Here is a 25,433-nt window from a genome sequence, read left to right as displayed (position 1 = left end):
GAAGTGGCTTTAGCTTGTCAGTGCTGTGCTTCAACCTGCTGCGCCACTAGGGAGGGCTGGCTGTGGACTTTTAATTTGGAGACTCCGGGAATCCACAGCCCTCGCCGCGCAGACTAAGCTACTTTGACCAGTCAGGGAGGATGGTGTGGCTTCTTCCAAATGAGGCAGTGGATGGCGGAGGGTAAGATACCAGGCCTACATTCCAGGCTATTCTTCCAAGTTTCCCAACTGGATGTGCCTTGTATCCAGCCCAGCAGGCGGAGTGTGGAAGAGTCAGCAATTCCTCACATGCTGCCTCCCCCACCCAAAGCTGGTGCTCGCAAGGAGGACTGTGAGTCTGCAGGGGGGGATGCCCCTCTCCAGTGCCCTCAGCACTGTCTCTGGGGGTGGAGTGTTCAGTCATGCGGAGTCTTAGTTCCCGGGAAAGTAAACTGGGTGCATGGAGCAGACTCTAGGAACAGTTGGTTCCCAGCCTTTTCTCTTTCCCCAAAGAACTCTCCAGACCAAGCTGCAGCCTTCCCTGGGGCTCTCCCCTGACCAACACCTCTTCCCTCCACACAGCCTGCCGCTGAGGTTCTGGGTGAACATGATCAAGAACCCCCAGTTCGTGTTCGACATTCACAAGAACAGCATCACGGACGCATGCCTGTCGGTGGTGGCCCAGACCTTCATGGACTCCTGTTCCACGTCGGAGCACCGGCTGGGCAAGGACTCGCCCTCCAACAAGCTGCTGTATGCCAAGGATATCCCTAGCTACAAGAACTGGGTGGAGAGGTGAGTGCTGGCCGGGGGGGTGCTTAGCAGGCAACTTCCCTCGACCAGGGTCCCCACCCCTCCTATGGGCCGGCTCAGTCACGAAGCCTGACCCTGCAATTGCAAGCCCACCCACACCAACACAGCCTGTCAGCTGAAACAGGAGCTGGGAAGCTGCCTCTCCCCTGCGTGGCAGGCCAAGGTCTTAGTGCTGAAATGCCTTCTAGACCCAAGAAGGACTACAGTTCCCTTGTGCACCCCCCTCCTTCAAAAAAAAAACAACTTCTAGGTACCCAGGGTCTTGCCAGTTCTCCCGATGTCTACTGTGGATGTCGCTGTGCGTCATTCTCATATGGCTCCTCGATGTCCTGGCTTTGCAGTGCTTTCTCAGCCACAGGCCAGGACGGATGGCCTGCAGACCTCATGGCAAATTCCTTGGGCACTGCTGAGACTGGGCTTCCACCCGTAAGCTGCAGAGTCAGGTTTCACCATGTGCAAAGCTAACTCATGGTTTAGAACTTCGCTGGTCTGTCTAAGCCACAGAAGTTCAATATGCCGAGGACCTGCCCTCAGCAGCCAGATGGAGCCTTGCAATTCCCCGGAATTCAAGAGAATAGGCATTGGGACCTCATTCTGTGCCTATGAAGAAAGAGACACACAGAATGGTGAAGTTATGGGCCTAAGATGACTTTTAACGACTGGGACAAAAGTGAATCCCCAAACTTGACCAACTTTCAGATCTTCTTTCTGCTATTTACGAGACCTTTAGGTAGGGCCTCACCAGCCCATAGGGTTAAGGAAGGGGCCTCTTTCTCCCAGAGGGCGTGACCCGCCCCCAGGTCTGTGACTTGCTGAGCCACGGACCAGGTATCAGCCCCAGCTCCCCCTTCGATCAAGCTCCTGTGCAGTGAGCAGCCTGCACAACTGTACTTGACAGGCCCAAATTCAGTCTCGTGCTCTTCTTCCCAAGTAACCTAAAGATAGGAAAACCAGGATGTAAGCTCAGCTTTGATGCCTCTGTAAAGAGTACAAGAGACCAGAGATGGTTCCTGATTGGAGACTAAAGACCAAAGGAACAGTATCCCTTTGCACGTGACAGTGATGGCCTCCATCACTCTCTTTATACTGGAAGCGGCCTGTCCTGTGCAGAGGCTCTCAGAGGAGCTGGAGTCCGGACCACGTCAGTGACACATTTCTGCTGAAAGGCTGAATTTTACTTTCCCCTGCTCCTCTGCTCTTTGACACCCTCCCTTCCTTTCCAGCAGCTGCCCAGGGTAGCTGCATGACCTCAGTCATCACAGGGAGAGCAAACCTTTTGTCCTCCTATCTGATGATGTGTGAGTCACAAGAGCCTCTCACCTCCCTGTCGTGGACAGAGCCTCATCAGACAGAGCTGCCGGGAGCAAGCCACCCAGGGTGGTCAGCTGGCTCTTCAGCAAAGGGGGGCTGGAGTCATCTGGGTGCTGAAGGAGTGTGGCTGTGACAGGACCTCGGGTGGGGGTGGAGGGGTGGGCACCTGAGGGGAACATCGGCACAGAGAACCCCTCCCGGAACAGCTGGCTAGCCAGAGGAGAGATCACGCGTATGCCGGGCTCCTGGCTTCTTCCACTGGGCGCCGGATGAGACTTGTGCAGCTGCGACAGGTCACAAGGAACCCCGTCCACTGGTATTTTTAGGAGTCAGTTGCTGGTTTCCATTTCTATCCCACCAGTTTCTTAGCAACCAGCGCACACTCAGGAAAGTCAGCTTTCACTCGCTCGAGGTCCCAAGTCCTTTCTGCTCTTGTTTTGGGATGAGGGTCAAAGATAGAGGACAGGAGGACGGCCCCGCGGGGCTGGACCCCAAGCCCAGAGTGCCTCTCACTTGGTGAATGCATCCATCCGCTCCCATCCCTGGGGAGCTGGCCTGGCTGCTGGAAAGGGAAGTCTGGCAGCGCGACTTCTCCAGCTCCACGGTGCCCGCCCCTCCCCCACGCACCCAGGGTACTGGCCGCCTCTGGTTCAGATGCGGGATGGCAGGAATCCTCCTGTGACCCAGGTTCACCTGCTATAGAAGAGGCTGCCGGACAGCTGCACGGGGCTCAGCTCAGGGTCTCACCATGGTAGAGCGTCCTGCGTGCTTCAGGAGAGGGTCTTCTGTCCCGTCATGGCCAAGAAATGGTCCCACCTTGCCTGGCGCCTCTGTGGAGTGGGGAGAAAGCATATGGACTCAGGCTCATTAACTCAGCCGCCTCACAGCCTTGATGAATCTGCTGCACCTGTGCTAGCTGGTAGTCTCTAGAGCTGCATCTACCACCCTGCAGTGGTTCTCTCCACACCCTCCCTCCCAGCTCACCTGTCCTGCAAATACTTCGTTGTGCTGATGTTGGTGGCCCGACAGCAGACTCCAGTCCTCATCGCCTGCCTCCAAGTATTAGGGCTTTGTCTGTTGCCACTTCCAGAGAAAGGGAAGAGAACCCCTTGGTTCCCCGAAAGCAACCCACTGCTACGCTCTCGTACAGAGCAGGCTCGCCCTCACCATGGTTGTCACCACCAGCCGGTGTTTCGTGATGAGTTGTGATTTCCATTTCATTACCAGTCACGGTGAAGTGTTCGTGTGCTCTGGCTGGGTAATGATGTGCCCTCATTTTAAACCAGGAAGCGTGTCAAGGTCACCCCAGCAGCAACTTCACCCTTCCACTCGCCGTCATGGGCTTTCCGTGTCGGGACAGTGCCGTGGCGCCTCCGTGGGCCCACTGGGACTGGCAGGAGGGCGTGCCACACATCGAATGCCATTTATCACATGTGTCAGAGCATGAAAGAGGTCAGGAATTCTAGTGCTTTCAATAGGCCTCCTAAGGAAGCCATCCATTCAGAATATAAAACGGTGACAGTCCACCCCAGAGCAATCCTGGGGGGAGTGTACAGTCATCTCATTAACTTACTCATTAATCCGCGAGTCAGACGTGTGAGCTATCCCCGAGGGCTGTACCAGGCTCTCGGGGCATACGAGACTACACCTTCCCTTGTGGCTGGGGTGGTCAAGGAGGACGCGAAGTTCCCAGGCAGGCCCCATGAGCTGTCAGAGAGGGGGCTCAGTGAGTGAGCACCCCGTTCTGCTGGGCCTGGAGAGGTGTGAGAGTCCTGGAAGGAAGATCTGGAAGGGCAAGTTCCAGGGCACAGAGCACATCAGGCCCTGAGTGTCTTGTTTCTGCAGCTTTGTCCTTGAGATGTTTGAGGGGATGACAACGCTCAGTTTATCCCTATGAGTTCAGGGTGCTAGACCAACCTCCTCTGTCAGGAGCGACCCTGAAGGCAGAGATGAGAAGCCACCATTACACACTGGGCCCAGTGTACAGGCTCCTGCTTGCTGGCACCTGCCATCAGAGGGGCTCCCCAGAATGGCATCAGGAATGTCGGGGCGATGGCATCCTGCCAGGCAGGAGCAGGCTCAGCAAAGAAAGCTGACAAGGCCGTAGTGAGAGCCAGATCCCCCAGCCAGCCTTGATCAGCTCAGTGGGGGCTCTGGGGGACACTCACAGCCCTAGTTCCTTCTGAAGGGCTCATCAGCAGGTGCACATTCTGTGGCGTAAGTTCAAGTGCAGGGAACCAGACTGACCTTTCCCTTCCTCTCTGCAGTCAGCTGGTAAGAACACTTGCTTGACGTTCATTCATTAGTGGGACATGGTTGCATTCTTCATCATCAATAAGGCTTCTCAGAGGCTGAGCCCAGCACCGAGGTCAGCACAGCTGGGAAAGGAGCTGTATGCTACAGAGACATTTCAGGGCAGGGTCAGCATCAGGCTCCAGGGGGCTGGCAAGGGGATGCCTGAGTAGGAGCAGAGCCCCCAGAGGAACAGGGAGAGGCCAAGGCAGCATCAGCAAAGCCTCGCAGGGAGGATGAGCCGCGGAGCACCAGACAGGCTGGGGGTGAGCCTGGGGGGGATGTTGGCAGGACCCCAGGCCCCCCGCTTACCCAGGATTCTGAGGTGTCCACCAGTGGCTGAGCACCTGCGGATATGAGAACACACGGTCCGTCTGCCTCTGTGCTAGAGTATGGCGGTGGACATGTACACCTTCCACCCCTCTGCCCGCCACAGGCCAGGGAGATCTAGCCTGAGCCCGCTGTTGATTCGGGCAACGCCTCCCCATGAGCCATCAGGTCCAGGTGGGCGATCACCTTCAGGTGAGATTAGACCCCAGCTCTCTTCCACACACCCTCAGCAACCCTCCCCTCCCCGCCCCCACACACAGTTTCTGCATATTCTCTTTGGAGAAATGGGCTTTGGTATGAGACTAGCCACTGGGGAGGGACATAGTGATGAAGTCTCCTGTTTCCAGTGCTAATGGGGGCCCCTGACTAGGGTTCGTGTGCTTCTTGGGAGCCAGGCAGGCAGCGGTCTGCACACAGCCTGACACAAACAGCCATCTTGCTGTAAAAGGTTGCACAGCAGCCCAGGTCTGTACTTCGGTGGTGATCATGTCCTGTCAGTGGGGGCCAGGGATTTCCATCCTGCTCAGGCAGCCTGGCGGTCAGAGGGCAAGAGTGCCATGTCTGGAGGAAGGTCCAGTGCCTCTCTGTGAGCAGAGCCTATGGCTGCTGGCCACGGGACAGAAGCAGAATCCGTCTTTTGTGAATGTTTATCCCAGTAGAACCCGTGAGGATAAGCCTTCACTCGGCAAACGCATTTGGGCATGGAGCCCACGAGGGTGGGGACACAGGCCTCCTGGGGAAGGCGAGGCCGGCACTGTGCAGACCCCGGCTGTCCGCTCCAACATGGAGCACTGGCCTTTATGGTGTTCCGGAAATAGGGCAGTGAATCCAGTCTCTCAATTTCCTGAACCCCAAGCAACCTGAGGACAGGACAGGCCCACAGGGGGTGCGTTTCAGGCCTGGAGGAGAGTGGGCCGCTCTGGGATGGAGCAGGAACCGAAATGAAGCAGGACAGGGAACAGAAGGGTTCTCGAGGTGGGGAGGGCAGGGAGTGGGGGAAGAAGATGGTGGCAGATGGAGGCCCGTGGGGGCTGAGCCCCTCCAAGCGGGACCGTCCCCTGCAGCGCTTGTCCTGGGCCCTCAGGGCAGCTTGTTCTGGCCAGAGCAACCCTGCCATATGCACTCAGCTCAGCAAAGCCATTGACAGGTGCGTCTGTGTGACCAGGCTCCCCTCCCCTGCCTTCTGTACCCCCCTATTTATCTCGCTCCCACTCCTTTTGCAATGATTGCAGCCCATGCCATGGCTCAGAGCAGGCAGCGGTCCCCCCTCGCCCGACTTGGCAATGCTTGGGGCAGATGAACCGTCATTGCGTGCAGACCCTGGAGCCTCGTGGCTGCAGGCCCATGTGCGTGCATCCCTGGGGCCTCCACGGCTCCTGGTACTATGGCCAGGGGTGCAGCTGGGGAGCAGGCCCAGGGCTGAAGTGCTCACGGTCAGTAAAGTGAGGGACGGAAGCTGGGAGAGATGCAGGCGGTCCTGGAGCCCCGATGCGGCCCATCAGTTCTTGAGTCCTGGGAACTCCCAGCACCCGTCACTGGCCGCACACGGGCCAGATTCCCCTCTGGAAACTTTGTGCCCAGCCCCCACGTCGATGCCCAGTGTGGGCTGGGCTGGGTCCACAGCACTGCTTCCTGGGCTGGCTCCCACATGCGCCTTGGCAGTGACCTGGTCCCTGCCATGGAGCCCCCCTCCGAAGGGGCCTGGGAGGAGAGGGTGAGCCATGGGACACTGGGGCCCCTCGGTCCCTCATTAGGAAGTGGCGTAGTTCTCCTCTGGCAGGGGAGTTGGGGTTTGCTGCATAAAATGTCAAATTGCAGAAATTAAAAATGTAAATGCTGGCATCTAATTAACCAGTTGACAGCAGTGCACAGCTGCAAGTGACAGTGACTGATTGCCTTCTGCGAGCCTCTCTCCCCAAGCAGCGCAGCCCTGCCCACCCCCCCGTTCACCCCTGCAGAGGCACCACTGGAAAGAGTCTGGAGCCCTGTGGGGGGCACCTACCGCATCTATGACAAGGGACGTTAGAGGGACTCAATGTGACCAGCTGGACCACTCTTGGCTACTAGGAGCAGAGGTGGCGCAGAGATGGGTCCCACCCCTGTCCACTCTCTGCCAAAGCCTTGGCCAGGTCCCAGGTTCCTTCCCTCTGTGCCCGTGGGAGCTGGGCCAGATGCACCGCCTAGAGGGAGGGGCCCTGGAGGGGCCCCCAAACAGACAGCCCCTGGCCCAGGCAGGGTGCCAGGAGTTTCCATGTCTCTCCCCATGTGCACGGCTCCAGCAACTTCCCCATGCCTTCCCTTGGCAGGTACTACTCAGACATCGGGAAGATGCCTGCCATCAGCGACCAGGACATGAACGCCTATCTGGCCGAGCAGTCCCGGATGCACATGAATGAGTTCAACACCATGAGCGCACTCTCAGAGATCTTCTCCTACGTGGGCAAGTACAGCGAGGAGGTGAGCAGGCCCACGGGGGCTGTAGGGGGGCTGGGGCAGAGAGCAGCCTTGGCATGGTGCCCCAAAACACCCCACCCCAGCGCCCCAGGCCCCCACCTGCACCGTCCCCTGGATATGGGGCTGTGTTCTAAGGATGGGGACTCTAGAGGCTTCCATTCTGCACACTCCTCATCAAACCCCCTTCTTCTCCAGCATAAGGATGAGGTGTTCATGTCTTTTTTTATTATTTCTTCTTCCCCATCCTTCTTACTCTTACTGTGTCCCATTTATCTCTTGGGCCTGATGCTATGTAAGCAAGGGCCTCCCTGTTCCCATGGGCAGGTGAGGTGGTCTGGTGCCACCCAGACCAGACTAGAGCAGAGGAGGACGGGACAGAACAGGCGAGAGTCAGAACAGAGCACTTACACCAGCTAGTTGGGGTCCTCCCCGGCTGGAAAGCCTCCTTTGGGGTCTGTGTCCCTGTGGACACCACCTCGTTTCAGGCCAATACACAGATTCTTACGGGGTTTTCTGGGCCTTACGAGGTAGACCAGGTGGGTCTGAATCCAAGGCCCTGAACAGCACGCACCACTTGCTCTCCTAGTAACATTGGTGACAGGAACTGAAGCCACTCCCAGCCTTGCTGCTGAGAGAAGGGGTAGGACCCCGGGTTTCGGGAGGCTCCCTGGCAGCTGCACCAGTGTCCCATGGGCCAGCGTAAAGCCGAGAGCCTTGGGTGAGGGGGAGCCTGGGGTGGTGCCTTAGGGCCAGTCAGGGCAAAGTTTGACAACTACCCGCGCCAGAGAAGTAGGGATAGTGCAGAGAACGCTGTCTCCGAGGGCAACTGGGGAAGCATCTTGTCTTGGAAAACCTGTGTCGCTACCTGCAGCACACACGTCCACTCTCGTTAGAATGGTCTGTCTGTATGAGCCGTCCACGCCAGTAACGGGAGGCTCTTGGCCAGCACACATGTTGGCAGCTCTGCTTGGTCTTTTCTATTCAAAATGCATTTTGGCCCTCCCTGGTGGTGCAGGGGGTTAGGATGCAGCACTGCAAGCTAGCCACAGCCGCTTCAGTGCGAGTTCAATCTACAGCCCCAGAGGTGACCCACAGGGCGCAGCAGACCTCTGCTCACCTGCTGCTCCCCTCAGCAGTGTACTTCATCATTCGGCCTGTTCTGCTCCCCAGAACACATGAATCCTCTCACCGCCCCTAGCATCTCTGGCCTGTATCCCAGTTCTGTATGCAGAAATACATACATTTACCTGATACAGAACTGGGGTACAGGCCAGAGGCTCAGGGGCGGTGAGAGGCTTCACCAGAGACAGAATGGGGAGCAGAACAGGCAGATCGACGAAGTACACTGCTGAGGGGAGCAGCGGGTGGGTCAGGAGAGGTCTGCCACGCCATGTGGTCACCTCTGGGGCTGGCGGGGATTGAACTCATGCGGAAGCGGCTTCAGCCTCTCAGTGCTGTGCTTTAACCCTCTGGGCCACCAGGGAGGGCCAATAAATAAATCTTTAAAAAAAAAATACATTTCATGGGCCTGGGAACCCCAAGCTCTGGGAGTCTCCCTTCAAGCCTGCAGTCTCCTCTTCCCCCTCTGTCCCTCCCCGCAGACCCCAGCACCAGTAGGTTCCTGCCTGTTCACCCACTGCCCAGGGGCAGCTGCGTTCTAGCTGCTCACAGCTGTTCTCTGACGTTTTTCGCTCCACCAGAGCAGACTAGACGGGCCGGTCATTTCCATATCTGACAGAGGAGTCAGTGAGGGGATACAAGTTTCAGCCCACTTGAGACTGACTGCCTGTTACTCCCACATCACTGCTGGGTCTGAGTCCTGAGTCCAGTTCTAACACACTATCACGAGCAGCGATGTTCCTGTCGTTGTCCTGCACCAACCGTCTAATCTCAGACAAGGCCTTAGCCACAAGCTCCCTTAGGTGTTAATGACCGGAAAAGCTGAAGAATTAACTCTTCGAGTGTTTATAACAAGTCATACTAAACCAACTACTCTAGAAATGTGGAATTCTGGGTCTCAGGGAACCAGCGGGGAAAGTCATCCTTCTTTGGATTTCCTAGTGTCCATGAAATCACACCACACCTGGACCCTGAGCTCCCCATTCCCCATGGGCACGGGACACGCAGCCATTTAACCTGAAGGCACCTGGACATCCTTGCACAGATGTCATCTGCCCCTGCCAGCCGTCTGCCATGGGCATGAGAAGAGAGAACACGTTTACTCAGACATGTGTGCTGAGACCAGGGCTCTGTGATCCTGGGGTGCACACACATTGTGCCTTTGTCCAAGTGCCCCCCCCACAAACCTCCCCATTCCCATTCCCCGGCCACCGCTCCACGGCCTCATGGGTGCATCTGCCCAAGTGAACCCAGACTTCGGCATGCCAACTCCTAACCAATCTGTGCTTGGCCCTTTGCAGATCCTCGGACCTCTGGACCACGATGACCAGTGCGGGAAGCAGAAACTGGCCTACAAACTAGAACAAGTCATAACCCTCATGAGCTTAGACAGCTGAGACCCGTCCTTCCAGGGCCGCCCTGGAGGTGGGGACACACCAAGCCGTGCCTCAGTCTAGATTATCATCTTTACCAAGTGCAAGTTCCCACTGGCATCTGCAGCACCCCCTGAACAGTGCTTTCCCTCTCCCTCTCTCTGCCCTTTCTGTCTCTCCCTCCTGCCTGGATACCTTCTCTTTCAGTTGCTCGGCCAACACGATGGAACCCAGCCACCGACCCTCCGTTCATCCAGGATGGGCCCCTGCAGGCACGTGACCCTAAGACCCCGGCAGGGCTGGCTCTCCCAGCGGGTCCTCTGCATCAGAAGCGGGGCCCGGGCAGGGGTGAGGGACCTTGGCAGAAGGTGCTGCTATGCTGCTGATTCACCTCCCCTTCCGGAGAGTGCACCTTTGTCTGATCCTTGGTCTGGGGAAGACGCATTGAGCTCAGTATTATCCTCACTGGGAAGACGCGCCTGGCTCTCCATTTCTGGCAGTTGAGTTGGGGGCTGGTCTCTTTGCAACCATGAGGAGGAGGCCACCCTGCCTGCAGCTGGTGGAGCAGGTGCGAAGGATCGAAAGGGGCTCTGTGCACGCCTCTCGCGCGTTGAGTTGGTTTCCAGAGGTCTCGCTCCCCTTCGAGTCTTCTAGGAGTCCTTCCTAGTGCCTGGAGGGACCCGCCTGCCTGGTCTCCTCCCCTGCCTATGGAAAGCAGACAGGAGATAGAATAGCAGTTTCATTCCACCATGGAGACGCTCCTAACCTCTTATTCTGGCTCACAGTGGCAGAAGTGTAACATGGAAGGAGAGCCAAGGGAAGAGAGCTGCAGCTACTCTGAAGGCAGACTTGGTTGTTTGCCATTCGCCCCCCCGATGCAGAAGAATCGCAACTGTGCTCACGGGTCTAATCCATTGCCAGGTCCCCCAGGGCTGTCTCGAGCACTCCGTCCTCCTTGGCCATCGCTCACCCAGGATCAGCGTAAAATGCAGAGTGCATCTAGGAGATTCTACCTCCGGCCGTCTCCATGGCTCCATCCCCACAAGCCTTCCTGAGGACTCCACAGAGGTTGGGGCAGTCTAGCCCTGCACCCCTGCAGAATCTGGTGCCATTGCTATGCAGGTGACTTTGTCACTGGACTGTCCAGAATCCCTTGGGAATTATTTCATCAACATCTCAGCTATATCTTTAGCCGCTTTCCTCCTTCAATAGTTGTCACTAAGAGATCCCCATAGCACAAGTCCCACAGAGACTAAGGAAGATGCCAGCCCCACCAGCCCCCTGCTCTTCACCTCCGGGAGGGACCGACACATCACGCTAAAGGACCAGGCTGGAAATGAGAGAAGGGACACAGCACAGACCTGGGCCCTGCACCTGGCTCTCCATCCTCTTCCATCTGTCTGCCTTGCTATCTGTGGACACACCGCTTTAGCTAGTCAGGCAGATGTGTGCTCGCTAGGTGAGGGAAGGGGAGCTGGGGCGATGGCGAGAGATGGCCATTTCCAAGGGACCCTAGACACGTCTGCTCCCGTCTCCCACAGAAGCAGCAGTCTGTGCTGGCAGCGCTGGTATCCAGTTGTCTGCCACCCTGGAGACGAGAAGAACCATCTAAGGTGGGGTTGAAGATGAGGAGTCCACAGTCCGAGCCTCAGTCCCCCCGCCTCTGAGATCATCCCCTGCCATCCACTGAAAACAAGCCCCCCGCAATAGGGGAAGGAACTATACCGATCCAGGGTGCTATGGAGCACCCCATTCTCCAGAATGCTGGCCTCTTTGGAGGGGAACACGTGTGCACCTGTGTGTGTGAGCATGTATGTCTGTAGCGGCAGAGAGCCCAGAGTGAGTTCTTGTCCTAGGTAGGAGGATTTTGAAGTGTTTCCCTTCTCTCGCTTGTCATTCATCCTGCAGCTTCAGGGCATTTCAGTGCTGGCTTTCTCTGCTGAAGGTGGGGAGCTGGAGGGTACAGGGAGAGGCCAGCTCTCCCAGGAAACCAGGGTGGTCACTGGCCCGGGCTTGGACTTGACTGGAGGCCGGGAAGGAGTGACCCACAGGGCATCACGTGACATCAAGGTGGACAAAGAGTGGCCGGAAGCCCAAGTCACCTACCCAAGGGAAAGATGCATGTCAAGGAAGAGAATAACCCAAAGTTTTGGCAAGTGAAGTGCGAGATGAAGGCGCAGGAGTTTCCACCCTTGGTGGTTTTCTTCCTCCCCAGAATCCCAGGGCCCCTGGCAGCCAGCAAGCACTGCCTCGCTCGTGAAACTATTTTTGCACATGTGAGGGTCAGAGAGGAGAGAGACACAGACATATTTAACACAGATTTGCTGAATGGCAGCTGCGTGTGTGTGAGTGAGTGTGTTTCCATTTATTTTTTAAGTTTTGCACAGTTAGAAAAATAATGAACAAGCAGAAGAATAAGACTGTCCTCCCAGGTCTGCGGAAGCGTTTATTTTTTACTGGATTATTATTATTGTTATCGTTCCTTTGTCGGTACATTTCCCCCCGTGTTTTTGTTAGAAGAGACCCTTCAAACACCTCAGAGAAATGTCAGGAAGGAGGCGAGGGCACACGTGTCCCTCGCGCTCCTCCCTCCGGGAGAGGTTTTATTTTCTCGGCTGAGGTGGGGGGGGGGGGTTGCTGGTGCCTTTTTGCCCACACCTCTGGCCTGCCTGGAGGCGCAGAAATGGAATGGGGCGAGGAGAAGCACAGCCTGTCTTGCCCGGAAATATTCTTGTCCCTTTCCATGTTTGTTTTCTGTTTCTTCCGTTTGGATTCTCGGTGCACGTGTGATATGTTTGAGTCAAGATAAGGCAGTGTTGTTCAAAATGCTGTCCTTTCCCCAAAATCCTCTTTCCAAACCTTTCCTTGGGATCCTCCATCTGCCCCTGGCAGAGCGGAGACGCGGAGAGCTGCCCAAGTGGCAAGGAGGACAGTTCTAGCCATAGAAGGGGTGTGGGCAGACGGGTCCTGGCCCTGGCGGGTGTGGGGAGGCCCTCCTCTCCGTCACGGCTCACTGGCAGGGTCACCGATCTGTTGAAGGTGGGACCTTTATCTGACTCCTTGAGTCCTAGGCACAGAGCAGGAGGAAATGGCCTTCCCCACCCCCGTGTCCTCCCCTGTGACCACCAGACCACACAGCTGCAAAGAGTTCATGCGTTCAAAGGGCCGCTGCGTGAGGTGGGATTTGAATGCCAGAGGCAAGTGGGCTGAAGGTAGGGAGACGGGGAGCTTTGGGGGGCCCCGCACTTGACCAGACAGAAACTGAGAAGATAGTTGCAAGCTGGGCACTTCTCCCAAGGACACAAGTCTCCCCAGAGGTGGCCTTTGTCATTCTATGTCCCTCATACCGTGATCCCGACATTTCTGGGCACCTTCAGACAGTGTCATTAAGTGAGGTTGGCTATTGGGTCAGTTACTTCCTCAGGAAAATACTTCTTGCCTTCTTCTCTCTGTAGTTTTAAATTTGGGGACAAGATAACCTGAGTGCCCCACCCACCAAGGTACGTTCACACTCTAGAGAGACAGATACCTCGCCCCTCCCCCAAGGGGAGCTGCAGGCCAGGGACTGGGGCCTGAGACCCAAGAGCAAGGCCGTGACCAGAGAGACGTCATTTTTAATCCCAACATTTGAGGTCGCAAAAAACAAGAAGCGGGCAGGGCCGATTGTGAGGGCCCCGGCCCTGCTCTCACACCCTAGTCCAGGCTGGTGAGAACGTTCCGATGCTCCAGGTCCCTCTGCTCATGTCCCCTTTGCATGTCTGGCCTCTGAGTGTCCCCTCCCTGTCCCTCTCCAACCACCTCCTGCACGCATAGTCTCTGGCCCCAGGCCTTGTCCCTTGTGGGGTACAGGAGCCGCCCGGCCCCTCTGTAGGCCCTCTAGGAATGGTGCTGCCTCTCAGAAAGGTGGGTCCCTCCTCAGAGGAGCCACAGCAATAGTTTTCCAAATGGCCTCCAGTTAAGAGGCAAGTCCTGCCGATGTTTCTAGAACCCCTAAACGATGCTGGGACTAATCCAAGTAGAGGCTACTGCTCACTTGGACCTAAAAGGAAAGTCCTGATTTCCATCTGTCTCCTTCCTCAGGACTATTCTTTTGTCATCACGGACTGCAAGTCCGAGACTTAGCCAAGGGAAGGCTAAGGTTAATTATCATTAATCAGAAGCAAACATTGCCACCTCAGAGAGCTAAGGAGGCGGGAGAGACAGGAGGTGACCCGCAGGCAGAAGGCCTGGCCCAAAGCACGTCCTTCTTGGGCCTGGCCGCCCTCTCTTCCAGGGATGGGCCACCCCATGGTCACCCCAGTCCAAGTCTGAAAGTTCTCTGAGAGGCATTTCTGTGAATGGATACCCTCCAGGGACCAGGGTCCCCCACAAGACCCTGGAGAAGACCCCAGCCCAGGCAGACCCTACATCCATGTTCCCAGTCCATGCAAGGGCCTCCAAGGTTTGGATGTAAGGTCCAAATTACTGGGAGGAAAAGCAAAACCCTGTCGCTGTGACGTCCAAGGGGGTGGCGGGAGGCTGGAGGCTGGGGAGGTGCCTCCCCCATTATTAAAAATGGGTCAGGACATCCCCGGCGTAGAGGGCCAGGGGAAGTGTCCTCCGTGGCTGCTATATTCCTGACACTACCACTGAACCTTGGTGGGTAGGAGCCCAAAATGCCACCCCCTACCCTTGCCGCCACCCCCACATGGGTGCAGCAAATGAGCCTTATTTCACAGGGTGGGAAGGTGACACTGACGAGGCAGCTCTGAGAGACCCCAGGACGCTCGCTACAAGGCTCTTGGTCTGAGTGGCTAAACCCCTCCTGGGGGCAACGCCAGCCCCTCGCTCAGAAAGGAATTCACAGTAAAAGTTTTGGACATTCAAGAGAGACTTTAAAAAAAAATCTTCAAATTTTTGTTCCCCGATAAAATTATTTTTTTATTTGGAGGAGTACCCAACTTCGTAAAATATATAGGATTTGGGGATTATAAAAGTAATACTTATTAGCGTTCCAATTTAGATTCTTTTTCCAGTTCAATTCTTCGAGCAGGCTGATGACAACCCGAAGCAAAGCTAAGCGAAATGGAACAAAATGCCTAATGGATAAAAAGAACTTTCTATTTGTCTTGGCAGAGAAAGTGAGGTAGGCCCGGGGCCAGGACCCCCCTCCAATCTCTTCAGTCTTGGTGTCTCAGGGCTGCCTCTGGTGGTGTTGGGTCCCACAAGTTTCTCTCCAGGTTCCCTTCAAATGTAGAGACGCCCTGTTAGGGATGGCTCAAGGTGACCCACGTCGCCCCCTGCCCCCAAACACGCATGCTCATGGACATAGACTCAGTCTATGCAGCTGTTCTTCTACCCATTTCTTTACCTGGAGTTAGAACTTCTTCTGTTCATAACTTTGATCTTCCCACTCAAGCACATTTTGGAAGGGCTCCTTACAAGAGTAGAACTCAAAACAGAGGACACAGTGACAGAACAAGGCAAAGGACACTCAGAAACTGGGACTGCTCACCCCAGCAGACTGGAGAACATAGTTCAGGCACCAGACCAGGATGGGAAAGGGCTCCCCGTGTTCTTCCCGCTCCCTCCCTTGATGTTCCTGTCTGCTTGTCAGCTCGTCAAACCTTCTGTTCTTGAAAAAGAAAAGCTAGTTTACCTCAAAGAATCTTGTTTTCATTTGGAAACCAATGACTTTGTGTTTTAGAGTGCATGACCCTCCCTGACACTCCCTGCCTGGGCCCGGGGCCCTTGGGGGTCTGAGGTCCTGCACACTGTGCTGGCTGTGTTGACCAAGAATGAGACCCCCAGGCCCTGAGATGGGAAGGGAGGGTTGGATGCTGCTGCCTTCCTCCTCATGTTTGCTTGCAGGGACCAGCCTATCTTGCAGCAAGGTCCTGCCAAGTTACCATAGCAACCAGCAACTCCAGACTACAAGAGACAATGGCTCAGTGAGCCAGGTGTGGGGGGAGAGGAGTCTGGCCTGGTCAGATGACCCAGAGTTAAGTCTCAAATGCTAGAGGGAGAGGAGAGACAGGAATGGAGGAATGGCCCTTGAAGGAGGTGGAGCAGGTCACTCCTGGTCTCCCCACCTTCCGGTCCTGCCGCCCTGTTTCTGTTTCCATAAAGCTCCTACCTTGAACACTGACCCTTGGTTAAAACAACGCAAACCAACCACATCTTTAGACAACAGTGTTATACTGAGCCTCAAAGACAGGTGGATGAAATCTATTCGAGGAAGAGGTGTCTTCTGGTTTTGACTCCTAAAGAAGAGTATCCTAGTCAGATTAAAAACAGATTAAAAAAAAAAGTTTTTAAAAAAGAAACCTATGCTATTTAAATTGGAGCCCAGTTATAACTTGGTAAAGGCAAGCTTCTGTACCTTTGTTATAATTAATTGTATACCTGTGTATGTAAATATAAGGCATTCCTATTTTGCAGTTCAGAACAAAAAAAAAACCTATTTGTAATATAGAATAAAGTTTATTAAAAAATAATAAAAATGCGCTTTGGAATCTCAGTCTTTCTTTGGCCATCTGGCTGGAAGGGAGTGGGGCAAGACTGTGCAGGAGCATGAGGCGGACACTGTTTTAGAGATCCAGCATCTCTCTCCAGCTACAAGGTGCCTCAACTCAACCGCCAAGACGGCTCCTCTCACTTGAGGCTCTGTTCTCCATGGCAAAGCAGCAGCCTTCTCTGGGGTGGTAAGAGAGGGACATTGAGCTGCCGCTCAGAGTCCCTAACAGCCCAAACATCACAGTGCCACACAACCTGGTCAGCCTCTGAGTCCTCAACACGGCTGTCCAGGGAGACGCCCCTGACCGTTTAGGGCTGGAGAGGACACAGGTAACGCACTGCATCAGCTCTTCTGGGCAATTCCATCCCCGTGTATGTAGCTCTGTCCCCACTTTCGATAGCTGGAGGGAAGCGGCCAGCACTTTGCTGCTCCCCACTCCACTGGGCCCATGCTGGCTTAGGGAAGGTGGTGAGGGGGAGGGGAGCCTAGGCCCGGCCTGGGGGAGGAAGGCTATGGCCCTGCAGCTAGGCAGACACTTTGGCCTCCCTGCACTTCCACACCTCCAAGAAATGCAATGTTATTATTTAACATGGAAACTGATCAGTGAGAGAGAATCAGGAGGAAGCAGGATAAAGAGGGAAAAGACAGAAACAGGAAATGGAAAGATTAAGGGAGGAATATAGAAAAGACCCTGAGGGACCCAACTGCCATAGGGCTTCAGGCCAAGCTGCCACCCCTCTGTCCCTTCTGCTCCCCTCCTACCAATGCTGGACTCCCCCAGCCTTCAAAGCCCAGCTCTCCCCAACGTGAGCAGAGGGCATTTGCAGGGAGGGAGAGGAGGGGAAGGGCGAAGGGGGTGAGGGGGACAGGGGAACCTCGGAGGTCAGGAGGTGACCCGGTGAGGTGTCCAGGGACCTGGTCATGGTCCTGCCCTGAAACACTGTCCCTCCCCCTAGAAGAGACCCGTTCTGAACTGTACTTACTCAGGGACACAGCCAGAAGCCAGGATCCCAAGATGCTTCAGATCCAAGGATACCTCCCAGCCAAGAGGTGTCTTCTGGTTTTGACTCCTAAAGAAGAGTATCCTAGTCAGATTAAAAACAGATTTTAAAAAAAGTTTTTAAAAAAGAAACCTATGTTATTTAAAGTGGAGCCCAGTTATACTTGGTAAAGGCAAGCTTCTGTACCTTTGTTATAATTAGTTGTATACCTGTGTATGTAAATATAAGGCATTTCTATTTTGCAGTTCAGAAAAAAAAAAAACCTATTTGTAATATAGAATAACAGCCAAAACAGTCAATGAGGACAGAACCCCTTCAACCTTGGGACAAGGTGAGAGCAGACACACCTGCGTGGGAAACCTGGAATGAGCGAGTCAAGCCCTAGCCCAGAATGGACAGATGGAGATCAACAGAGCGGATTTCGTCAGTTTCAACTCACAGGAAGGTGAACTCCACGAACAGGAAGGAGGTAGCCCCTTCGCACAGCTAGGCAGGCAGTGACATGGCAGCGTGATCTACTGAATGTCGGGCCTGGATTCCCCCTGCCATCGGTTCCCGCCGGGTTCTAGGTCCCTTTACTTATGTGATCTCACCCTTCATCACAACTCGCCACGCAAGGGGGTGGTTCACTTCTCGTGATTTTGTTTCCTTACTCATAAATTGAAGACAGTTCTAATGTTCCGTGATGCCCAGGAGACTGTGGGGAGGGATGATTTAGGGAATTCAAGTACAGAGGTCCAGCACGTTGCAAAGGGCTGTACACACCGGGGTATTATGATTAGTCATGAAGTTGATACTTTACAAACCAACAGCACATTTGAAATGGGTGTTGTGCTCATCTGTTTGGGCTGCCATAAAGGAGGCATTTCTCTAAAGACTGGAAGTCCCAGACCCCAGAACCAGGGCTGGAAGCTCCCTTCTGTGAGGTCGCCCTTCCTGGCTGTCAAACAGGACCTTCTGTAGCCTGGTTCTTCCACGATGTATGAGTGGAGAGAGAATGAAACCTCTGCTGTCTCTTCTTCTTAAGACACTAATCCTATTAGAATGGGACCCCACTTTTACAACCTCATTCAACCTTAATTATTTCCTAAAGGCCCTGTATCCACATTTAGTCACCTGGGGGTTAGGGCCAAATGGAGGAGTATAGGTTGGGGGGCACAATTGACTCCATATGAGATGCCTTATTTATTCATCGCAGAAAGGGAAGTCACCTTATGAAATATGTATATGTTCTGATTGCTTTACTATGAGACCGCTGAAGGCAGAGACCATCCTTGTCGAGTTCACGTCTCCAAGCTTAACAAGCATCCAGTGCTTGTCTATCATGATGGGGGTGGGAGGGACGGAGGGGCAGAATGAAGTCAAAGCCAGCGGCTACCGATTTGCCCTCAGGGTCGTCTTCCCCACTCTGTTCATGTCCATGTATGGCCACAGCCTCCCTCCCAGGAATAGTTTACCTTTAGGAAACAAAAGCTTTACCACTTTCTTGGTTGCTTGCCTGGGACTGGCTGTTTTTCCCAGGTAGAGACCAGGCTCTCCTTTCTTAAACCTGCTCAGTGGTTTAGCCAAACCCCCACCTTGAACACTGTCCCGAGCCTGCAGGGCCGCTATAGGTAAGCCTGAAGACAGGTGCATGTGTAGGGTTAGCTGGTAGATTGTGTCTGGCTGACATAGCTTTAGCCCCAGTAATGGAGGCTTGCCAAACCACTCACACTGAGGCCCTGAAATATGAGTCCTAAGAATGTCACCAGCAGTGCTCCATCAGCAGTGTTCCACCAGAAGAGCTCCAGCAGCAGAGGTCTATCATCAGTGCTCTATAAGGAGTGCTCCAGGAGAAGTGCTCCATTAGCCAGAACCACAGAGAGAAGACAAAATGACACAGAGTGGAACCACAGATGATCCTGAGGTTATACGAGCAGATGACACAATCTGTTGTTTGGGGTCACTGAGGGGTAAGGGCTGCTGATAGCAGCCCCCACAAGATACAGCCCACACGAGGTTTCATGTGACCAGTGGGAAGCTTCTTACCCCAGAACTGATGAGTGAAGTCTTAGCCTTCACTACAGAGAACTATTCTTTTGACTTATGTCTTCTTGTTAAGAGCATTATTGGCTATTTACACTCAATGAGAATCATTTAGTGAAAGTTTCTGATTTTCTGGAGCTGCATTTTAGGGCTGATTAGGGAAGAAGGGGATGATTCAGAAAAGAAAGAGCAAATGTAGAGAGAACAGGAAGAAGGACGTGGAGTGGAGTGGAGTGGAGTGGAGTGGAGGAGGGAGGAGGAAGAGGAGGAGAGCGCCTCCTACCGACTTGGAACTGGAGGTTTCCTCCCCCGATGTCTAGCCTGCCTGTGGGGGGAAGATGCTTCCAGCCCCATGGAAGTCGTATAGCCATGTCTCACGTCACCTCGGGGGTGGGAGGGGAGCTGTCTCCACCTAGGGATGAACCCAACCAACGTCATTTTAAAACATGATCTACAAGGTTCTGTGTACTTGATGTTGACTGGGGGCATCAGGAAGTAGAGCGGCCATAGATGGGCCCCCAGGCTGTGCTCCGGGCCCCATTCACCGATGCTCATCCTGTTTTCTTAATGAAGAAGCTTGGTGGGTGGTCCTCCCTGGGTGTGAGGTACTCAAGCCCCTTTTCTCACTGTGACTTGCCTCTTTCTTTATGAGTTCTTACACACAGCGCAGGTGAAGCTCCAGGGAGCCAGAATCATGAGCATCTGGCCTAGGCGACCAGCAGCAGCTTCTATGCCCGGGACGGGTCTCCAAATCCCTCCCTGGCAGCCTTAACACATTCTCTGCATGCACCAGGGGTGAAGTTATGCCCACTGCTGCCCAGCCCTGCTTCCAGGGGCAAGTTCCCAACCATCTCAGATTTCTCATTTGGAAAAATGAGAACAATAAGGCTTCCTTCCAGAGTGGCTGAGATGATCAGGCGATCAGACTAGGATTACAGAGCACTGAGAGCAGGCGGTGTCGCTTTCAGTGGAGTGGTAGGGTCCTCACGACCCTCCCCACCCCAATTCCGACCCCCACCAGGTTATCTCTCTAGTCCTTGTTGTGGGCCAGGACCCAGCTAAGTGTTCACTCTAGAAGTGTGTATTAAATGAAAAATAAAATAAAGTTGGTGCAAATCCTGAAATACGCTCAAATCCTGAAATACGTGATGGGCCATAGCTTTGCAATCAAGTACAAAAGTGGGAACTGAAAGTGACAGAGCCTGAGTTTTCCTCAAAAGCAGTGCCTAAGACAAGAGCTGCTGGGCAGGTGGCTTATTTTGGGATGTGGAGACCAGAAACAGGAAGGCAGGTAGGAGAGCGAGGACCCACTGGTTGAAGGGTGTCTCGGGGAGCTTGTCCTCACTCTGGGCGCTGGGACTCAGTTCCCCGATCCTCTAGAATTGAGAGAATAGACTTCAGAAGGGGTCCATCAGCTGCTGATGGCCACTGCCCAAAGACTGCCCAGCTGGCTGTATGCCCCAGGATTTCTAGATTCACAGATGTGTAGAATATCTAGGTCCCACCTCGGGACACAGGATCCTGGAGCAGAAGGCAGGGCAGGGTTAGTGTCTGTCCCTAAAGCAGATGCCCCGAGGCTTCGAGCCAGGCTACCTGGTTGCTATGGCAACTGCTGGAGTTGAAAGGTGGGTCAAGAGGGTATGAAGTAGGGCGCCCAGGAGGTCTGCAACACAATCTGTAATCCTTTAGACCCTTTAAAATGCTGTAAGAGCAAGATTAAAGCCATTTCAAAACATTTTCCTGGTAAGAGCCCTCAATTTTCTGCTACGTCTTCATTTTTCTATTACCTCCAGTTTCAGCTACAGTCTGTGCATGTCTTCTCCTTGCCTTTATTGACAATGAAAACAAGTTTCTATCCTGCCTGGAAAGTTGTGACATACGTGGGATAAGGAAAGATCAGAGCCTCATGGGGCGTGGGTGTGGGTGAGTCTGGGATTCGCCGGCCCCCGCCTCTGACTCATCAGATGTTCAGAAGGACTTGTGGCAGCTTAACCTTCCAGGAACCTCTGCCTTTCTCCTCTGCACCCGCAATTAGCACCTTATTCTGGATGGCGGCAGCCTCTAATTGCCTGTAATGCACCAGTCAGCACTTTATCTTAACAGAATCAATGCTGATATGAACATGATCACTTTATTCCGTAATAATTTCACCATTTTTATGTCCTGTCTCCTCGGCTCAGTAATAGACCAGATTTTATATTTCTTTTCTCCTGAACTCAATGCCAGATACAGAGTAATAAGATAAATGCCCATTGTTTTCTCAAGAGCTCTGGACCACAAGATCGGGTACCTGATGAACAGCATGTAATGAAACCAAATGATCCTGGAGACTAGGTTTTCTAAATGACCTTAGTCTTCCGAATCCTATCCATTAAAAAGAAATTAGTTCCTTTCAGAAAATGTAGTGCTGATATGCTATTGAGAGGAATCAAGATGAGAATACCAATGTTGGGTAGGACTGTAACCCTGTGCCGGAAGCTCCTCACCTCCAAGACACAGAAGATTCCCTTGGAGAGCTGATGCCATAAAGTGAGTTGATACATTTGTCACTGACATACATCATCTCCCCCAGTTCTCAGGGTCCCCCAGCCCTCTGCAGCAGCTGTCAGCTTTCATTACTATACCCATTTAATAGGTGTGTACACTGAGGTTCAAAGCAGTGTACTTGGGGATCAACTCCAGATCCCCAAAGAGTGCATGACAGAGGTGGCAAAGTGGGATGAGAGTCTAGGTTTCTATTTTCCGAGTCTAAGTTCTGGAAATGACTGTGCTACACTAAACAGAGCCAGTCCTTGTCTCTTGCTTTCTTACACACACACATTGATGGGCAGATTGATTCTCAATCACTGTAGCATTTGAAATGCAAAGGCTATTGCAGAGAAAACCAGCAAGTGTAGCCATTGGGTTGCATGTGTGAACTAAAGCAGAGAGAGGACTGGATGCAGAAGATTCTGCTGGGACGATTTCTAGTTAGTGGAAAGGCTTAGGGCTGCTATTCACAGGAATGAGACCCTGGGAAGACTTCCTGTGAGAGGTATACTAGTTCCGGAGGGTTCAAATCTCCAACCCCATACTGCGTGGAGTGTGTGTGCCACTCAGATACGAATTTACATCTCTGTGCCTCTTACCCCTCATCTGTGAAATGGAAATAATTTGTGAGAACACAGTGTGGTCATTGCACAAAGCCTGGTGTGTAGTAAACACATAAAATTTTGAACACTGTGTCACTAACTCACCCCTGGAAATCAGTTTCCATTAACTTTTTTTTTTAAAGATTTATTTATTTGTGCATACAGAACTGGGGTACAGGCCAGAGGCTCAGGGGTGGCGAGAGGCTTCACTAGAGACAGAGTGGGGAGCAGAACAGGCAGATCGAGGAAGTACACTGCTGAGGGGAGCAGTGGGCGGGTCGGGAGAGGTCTGCCGCGCCATGCGGTCACCTCCGGGGCAGGCGGGGATCGAACCCATGCGGAAATGGCTTTAGCTTCTTAGTGCTGTGCTTTAACCCACTGCGCCACCAGGGAGGGCCCTCCATAAACTTTTTATTGCCCTGGGCATGACAGAGGCCTCAGCTAGGTCTGAAGGAGGTAAGCATGTTGGCAGGTGCTGCTCTCCCTTGCACGGCGGCACATCTTCCCAACTCCGGGAAACCTAGCCCTGCTCCCTCAGCAAATGACCTGCTCTCGGTCTGTGGCTGGTGGTTGCCATTTTGTACAAGGATCAACTGGAGAGGCAGCCCAGACAATGCCGTCTCATGCTATCCCACCGTGTCCAACAGAAGCCCCATCTCCTTGCTCTGTGGTTCCCTTCGTCAGCCCCTTACAAAATGTAACACCCCTTCTCCAAGCACAGAACCCATGGGAAACCCGTCCATTTGGTATTGGGATCCTGTAACCCAGCTGCCTCTTTGTCTCTGTTCCTTGGTTTGACTCAGACCCAGTTCTACTGAATCTCTGAAACAGGGAGGGCCAGTTGCAAGCACCCAAAACATAAACAATCCCAGCCCAGACTCCCTTGCACACCCCAGAGAGCCTAAAGTGGCCTACTTAAGGTCTCTGACACGCAAGTCTGTCTTGGCCGGCACCCTGACTGGCCTTCCCGGGGGGCCCTGAGTGAGAGTTGAAGCCAAGCTGGAGGAAAGAGCAGGCCCCAGTGAGTTATGAGGCTGTAATTCCATCAAGGGCTTCTGGAGAGATCATAAACTCACGTCCCAAGTCTCCCGCTCCCCTGGCCCCTTTCCTCCCCGGTGATTTACAAGCCTATAATTCTGAGGCGGGACTGCTTCTTATTTCATATAATATAAATATTTTCCTAAAGCCACATTGGGCCTTCTCCTGGCTTCCAGCTTTGTCTTCAAGGCAAAGGAGCAGCAGCAGCGCCCTCTAGTGGCTGGAGGCCCAAGTGGGCGGGGGTGGCATTACGGGACACACCCCTGTGAACTTGTGAAAGCCAGTGACCGCTGCCTCTGAGGGCCGGTGGAAACCCAAATCATGCCTGAAACCAAGTGGGATAAAGTTCCCTCACATCTTGATTTCAGTTAATGAGCATGTTTTTGAGCTCCAGCTTTCATGGAGTCCACCACAGATCCTGAGTCATTTCACCAAGTCCTGTCTTAATAAGGCTGTGACTTTGACCTTCACACCCCTTCAAGTACTAAAGACTGTGTGTCCATATTTGCAACATCACCACAACCTGGCCCCACACAGCACCCTGAGGCCAAGGAAGGCGCACTGCCTGACCCCCCAGCTCATGTCATGCTTTGTTTTATGTCCTGCCTCTGGAATCTCAGCTCCCTGAAGACAGGGGATTCCTTTGTTGGATGCTGCTGTATCAGCTGCATCTGGGATAGGGCCTGGTCCCCTGCAGATGCCTGGCAATGTTTGTTGAGTGGAGAATGAATGAGCAAATGAGTAAATTTTCTCAAGCTCAGATCCCAAGATGAGGCTGGTAGGGCGGATACAGGAACCTTCTTCCTTCTTTACCTTACTGCCAACTTTGGTTTGGGTGGAGGTCCAGGGGCAGTGGGTTGCATCATAGAGAAAAAGTGGCTCCCCCGAAGTGGCCCTGGAACAGGGACAGGCAGTGGGAACTTAAGAGCAGTCCAACCTTGCAGGTGTGCTGAGGGACACTTGTCAACCTGGGCCAGTGTCCTTCATGGACACAAGATGATGCATCATCACTGGGTCCTCAGGGCACCTGCCTCCAGGATCAGAGCAACTATGGTCCCAGCCATGTGGAGCAGTGGTTCCCCTCTCTGGCCCACACCCTGCTGACACCCAGCATCCTCCCAGCCCTTCAGCCTTTTGCCTTCTGCCCAGGCTTGGCTTTTCCCTTTAAGATCTGTTCCTTTCGTCCTTGGTGGTAGCTGGTAACTATGGAAACTACAATTAGGCTGTTTTGCTCAATGTCTCTAAAAATTGCCAAGTGCAGGCAGCAGCAGACCCTGACTTATGAGAGGCCGAACCCAAGCTTTTCCGTATGTTCCTTGAGGGCACACTCTTTGGGTCTTTAAGAAAATGCTCCGCAATCTACCTATGATGAAAGACCAGTTTCTTTTCATAAACATTTCTGATTCATTGTAGCCCCATATTTTTATAAAACACAATGAAAGCAAATTAGAAAAATTAATGAGAAGTTACACGTGCAACATATAAACCCTCATTTTGTAATAGTCAATTCAATAGATATAAGCGTACACTTTCCAACAGCTCAAATTATTTCTCAGTACCTGTTCTTGAGATCCATTCCTGTGCCCTGGTGGGGAATATCACATCTTTGTAAGACTATATGCTGGCATCCCTCTCCTTGTTACACATTCTGTGTGACAGAGAAGAGTCTCATTATTTTGTTGGCTTCAATTAAAACTGCTGTGGCTACCACTTTCTAACGAGGTATAATTGACAATGTAGCATCATGCTAATTTTAGGTATATCACTTAATAACCCAACATTTGTATGCATTGGGAAATGATCGCAATAAGTCTAAAGACATCGTTTGCCATATCTAGCTAGACATATTTTTCTTGGGATGAGAACTTTTAAGATTTACTTTCTTAGCAACTTTCAAATATGGCAAACAGTATTGTTAACTACCACCCCTTTGCTGTACATTACACCCTGAGGACTTATTTATTGTATCACTGGCAGTATGGACCTCCAGACCCCCTTCACCCACTTCCCCCACCCCCAACCTCCTTCTGGCCACCACCAATTTCTTCTATCAATATAAGTCTGTTTGGGT

General features: G+C 53.2%; 1 protein-coding gene across 1 annotated transcript in view; it reads left to right on the top strand.

Annotated features, from left to right (window-relative positions):
- PLXNA4 (plexin A4) overlaps nucleotides 1-16,147 on the top strand; it is a 415,861-nt gene extending 399,714 nt beyond the window's left edge. Inside the window, exons 30-32 of the mRNA XM_012720772.1 lie at nucleotides 562-774; nucleotides 7,032-7,182; nucleotides 9,600-16,147. Of these exons, the coding sequence (XP_012576226.1) occupies nucleotides 562-774; nucleotides 7,032-7,182; nucleotides 9,600-9,695 (460 nt within the window). The 3' untranslated portion in view covers nucleotides 9,696-16,147. The remainder of the gene's footprint in view (nucleotides 1-561; nucleotides 775-7,031; nucleotides 7,183-9,599) is intronic.
- The last annotated feature ends 9,286 nt before the right edge of the window (nucleotides 16,148-25,433 follow it).

Source organism: Condylura cristata, unplaced genomic scaffold (assembly GCF_000260355.1).
Source record: "Condylura cristata isolate star-nosed mole 26May11 unplaced genomic scaffold, ConCri1.0 scaffold00005, whole genome shotgun sequence".
NCBI classification, from domain to species: domain Eukaryota; kingdom Metazoa; phylum Chordata; class Mammalia; order Eulipotyphla; family Talpidae; genus Condylura; species Condylura cristata.
Note: the sequence above shows the minus strand (reverse complement) of the source record. Positions and strands in the feature narration are given on the sequence as shown.